This window comes from Cyprinodon variegatus, unplaced genomic scaffold (assembly GCF_000732505.1).
Source record: "Cyprinodon variegatus isolate N-32 unplaced genomic scaffold, C_variegatus-1.0 Scaffold6233, whole genome shotgun sequence".
Lineage (NCBI taxonomy): Eukaryota > Metazoa > Chordata > Actinopteri > Cyprinodontiformes > Cyprinodontidae > Cyprinodon > Cyprinodon variegatus.
Window position 1 is genome coordinate 1 of NW_015156686.1, and position 1,480 is coordinate 1,480.

General features: G+C 40.3%; 1 protein-coding gene across 1 annotated transcript; it reads left to right on the top strand.

Moving 5' to 3' along the window:
* Positions 1-166: 166 nt before the first annotated feature.
* On the top strand, positions 167-1,467 carry LOC107081529 (heat shock 70 kDa protein 12A-like; the record flags this gene model as incomplete). Its single annotated transcript, XM_015369694.1, has 1 exon — positions 167-1,467. A coding segment is annotated over one exon (1,100 nt), but the record flags the coding sequence as incomplete, so codon positions are not given.
* Positions 1,468-1,480: the final 13 nt, after the last annotated feature.

The window sequence follows — 1,480 nt, forward strand, 5'->3', positions numbered from 1 at the left end:
CAATTGTCAAAATTTTGGTGTCGATCATTCGATTTCATCCTGGACACTACAGAAAATGGGCTAAAAGTGTTAAAACCGGAATTCTCCTTTAATATAAAGAAAATGAATGTGAATAAATGTGGCTGTTTAAATAAATAAACCATCATTATCCCATCTGTCGTTTTAGGAGGAACTATTGACATCACTGTTCATGAAGTCCAGGATGGAGGAACCCTGAAGGAGCTGCACAAGGTCTCTGGAAACAACCTAGGAGGGCAAACTGTGGACAGAAAGTTTAAACATTTTCTAAGAGAAATATTCCCTGATGGAGTCTGGGATGAATTTCAACAAAACTCTCCCAGTTCAGCTCAGAGAATCATGTATGATTTCACTCGTCTCAAACAATCAGATACAGATATTCAGATCAGCCCCCCACACAAACTGGTATCATTGGCTGAAAAAAAGTCAGGAAGAGAAAATTTCATCAAGTCAGACCTCGGTGCTTCCTGGGATGGTGATTACATCATAATATCACAAAATAGACTGAGGTCTTTCTTTAAAGAAAGTCTGAAAGGCATCACCCAGAATCTGAGAGAAATCTTTAACTCTGTTCCCAACATTAATTACATTCTGTTAGTGGGGGGGTACGCTCAGAGTAAAATACTACAGCAGCACATTATTGATCAGTTTGAACATCAGTGTGAAGTTCTGTGTCCTTTCAGCGCCCAGGAAGCGATTGTGAGGGGAGCTGTAGAGTTTGGTAGAAACCCACAGGTTGTTATTTCTCGTAAAAGTTCCTATACTTATGGATTTGCTGTTTGTGAGAAGTTTGATGAGAGGAAACACAAGGAAGAAAAGAAATTCACAGCAGGAGGCGTGGAATACAGTAGACATATTTTTAAGAAATTAGTGGAAGAAGGTGAGGATGTTGGATCAGAGGAAACCAGAGAGTTCCTTTGTTCTCCAGCTAAAGCAGATCAGAGAAACATGACAATGAGATTCTACCGCACAGTTAGAAAAGATCTAGTTTATGTAGATGACTGGGCAGTGAATGAGGTTGGTTCATTCAGTGTAGACATCTCTAGAGGGGGTAAAGTCAGGCTAGAAATAAAGTTTGGCTCAACAGAGATAACAGCTACAGGAACCAACATGAGAAGTGGAGAGAAACAAACAGTCACAATAGACTTCATGACCAAAGACAGAGAATGTGTCATTGATGAGGCAGATGATGAGGTCACTGATGGATTCAGTATTCCATCAGAAGAATTTTTAATAGAGGGTGAATAAACACCTTGAGGAACATGTCACTCCTCCATGAACCTCAAATGTGACCAAGAATTTTAGAAACTGAATCAAAGTTAAATCACTTAAAGCATTTTAAAATAAAAGTACTTTAAATCATGTGGCATGGGAGCTGGCTCGGAGCTCGTCTGCCTGGCTGTGTGTTTCCTGGACGGGGCCGCCTGTGGAGCTGGTTGACAGTTGCCTTTTGTATCTATGC